General features: G+C 49.0%; 1 protein-coding gene across 1 annotated transcript in view; it reads right to left on the reverse strand.

Annotated features, from left to right (window-relative positions):
* Positions 1–1868: 1868 nt before the first annotated feature.
* Positions 1869–2284, reverse strand: part of NPS (neuropeptide S) — a gene marked incomplete at its 5' end in the record, with an annotated part of 2168 nt that continues 1752 nt past the window's right edge. The window contains one exon of the mRNA XM_057385556.1: positions 1869–2255. Within this exon, the coding sequence (XP_057241539.1) occupies positions 2046–2255 (210 nt within the window). The remainder of the gene's footprint in view (positions 2256–2284) is intronic.

Below are 2284 nucleotides of genomic sequence, written 5' to 3' on the forward strand. Positions count from 1 at the left end.
GGRAAAGGACCTTAAAGCCTGTCCAGAGTCACCCCTGCCATGGACAGGGACACCTCCCACYRTCCCAGGGTGCTCCAAACCCTGTCCAGCCCRGCCTGGGACACTGCCAGGACAGCTCTGGACAATCCCTGCACTCAGCACCGGTGTTTGCTTCTCTCCCCAGCCAGGAGTCATTCCCAGCCCTTCCCTTTTCCGTGGCCAAAGGCAGGGAATTTCTGCTTCTTGGGACTTCTGGACAGAGCTGGGGAGGTTTTGGGATGGAAAATTTTCAGGATGTGCCATGAAATCCCACCAGCCAGGAGGGACACGGGGCCATGCCTGGCTGCACTGGAACCCCTCGTGCCACCACGGGGCCATCCTGGGTTTGCTCCCATCTAAGAGTACCCAAGGATAATAAATATCCAGCACATTCCCGAGAATTTTCTGTTGTTCTTAGGATTCCATGGTTCGTGGGTTCCATGGTTCCTAAGATTTTATGGTTCCTAGGATTCCATGGTTCCTAGGATTCAATGGTTTCCAGAATTCTGTGGTTCCTGGGTTCCATGGTTCCTAGGATTTTATGGTTCCTGGATTCCATGGTTCCTAGGATTCCACAGTTCCTAAGATTCCCTGGTTCCTAGGATTCCACGGTTCCTAGGATTCCATGTTTCCTAGGATTCCATGGTTTCTAGGATTTTATGGTTTCTAGGATTTTATGGTTCCAGAATTCCATGGTTCCTAAGATCCATTGTTCCCAGGATTCCATGGTTCCTAGGATTTTATGGTTCCTGGGATTCCATGGTTCCCTCTAAACTCAGCAGCCTCCAGACCAGCACCACCCCAAATGGGCCCGAGTGTTTCAGCAGCTTTAAGAAACGAGGACGTGTTTAACTTTTCAGCCTGGAAAAGCACAGGCAGGAAGGTGTTTGATCCCCCTTGGATCAGCCAGAACTCATCCCAAAATCCTGCTGTCCCACCCAGCTCCGTGCTGGGGTCACTTTTCCCCTTGAGCTTGGGGTGGGCATCACAGAGGTGATGACACCACACCACCTGATTTTTGGGCTCACAACCATCTCCTGAGTGACGACATTCAACAGGGCAATATTAGAAAACATCCACACAGTGATTTATTATTGTCAACATCGCAGCTTTGAGTGCGAAAGGCGTTGCACGGACACTCTGCCACATTTTCAAGCCAAGGACGCAGCCACAGGTAGGACTCACACAGGTGTGACTCAGCAGGTGACCTTCCCTCYACACCACATTTACATTTTTCACATCCAATGACTTTTCCCTTTTTAAATGTTTTTTTTTTTTTTTTTCCCCAACCGGAAATCAAAACCCAATCCCAGATTTGGYGCATTTCATCAGCCAGGTTTTGCCTACCTAAGGCAATTAATTGAGGCATGGGGAGCCGAGCTGATACCCTGCCTTAGAGTGATTTCCCAGGATTCTTCCGGATATGAGATGAGACATCTCCGGAGATTATTCCCTGACAAAGTAATTATAAATAACTATATTAAAAAGCCACTGGAAGTTACAAGTGGGGCCTGATTCTGTTTTCCACCAGCGGCYCTTYGTATCTGTGGAAATCTGAAAGRAAATGTAAATCTTTACAACTTTAAATCTTTACAACTTTGAATCTGTATTGAAATTACCAGTTGTCTTCAAGGGAATGTGATTTGGGATGGGAAAGCACGGGAATGCCTCGTGTTTGGCAGAGGGGAGGGATTTTGGGAATAACATCCTCCGTCCTCCCACCGGGCTGTGTGCACACATCTCCTCAAATCACGGGATTATCTTTGTATTAATCAAAAGCAACTTGATGAAATCTGCAGCCTGACAAAGGAGGGGAATTAAGCAACCCAAAACATTCATTTCCAGACAAAACTTCACGCCGCCGTAACTTTGGGAAGGAAGCCCTTCCTTCCCCAGCGCTCAGAAATCGACGTTTGGGGACACGATGGGGACACGGGGACGCTCACCCCGAGGAAAGCTCCAGAAGGACTCGAAGCGACAACTGAAACATGAAACTCAAAATCGGGGCCGGGCTTTGAGGCATTTTCTCAGGACTTTGCCCTTCGGAAGGAAGTTTTTTTAATTCCCGCTCCGACGCCGTTGCGGAAGGATCTTTTGTGGGGTGGGAGCCCCGGGAGARGCTTCCCCAGAGCAGCATCCTCATCCCTGCCCACCTTGGAGAGGCAGCTGCTCAGCAGCACCAGGCAGGAATCCCATCTCCCAAACAGCTGGCAGGTCAAATAAAAAGGGTTGTTGCTCTGGAGATTAAAGGCAAACAAACAAACAA

Source organism: Malurus melanocephalus, unplaced genomic scaffold (assembly GCF_030028575.1).
Source record: "Malurus melanocephalus ecotype Western Australia unplaced genomic scaffold, MMel_1.1 scaffold_841, whole genome shotgun sequence".
Taxonomy (NCBI): Eukaryota; Metazoa; Chordata; class Aves; order Passeriformes; family Maluridae; genus Malurus; species Malurus melanocephalus.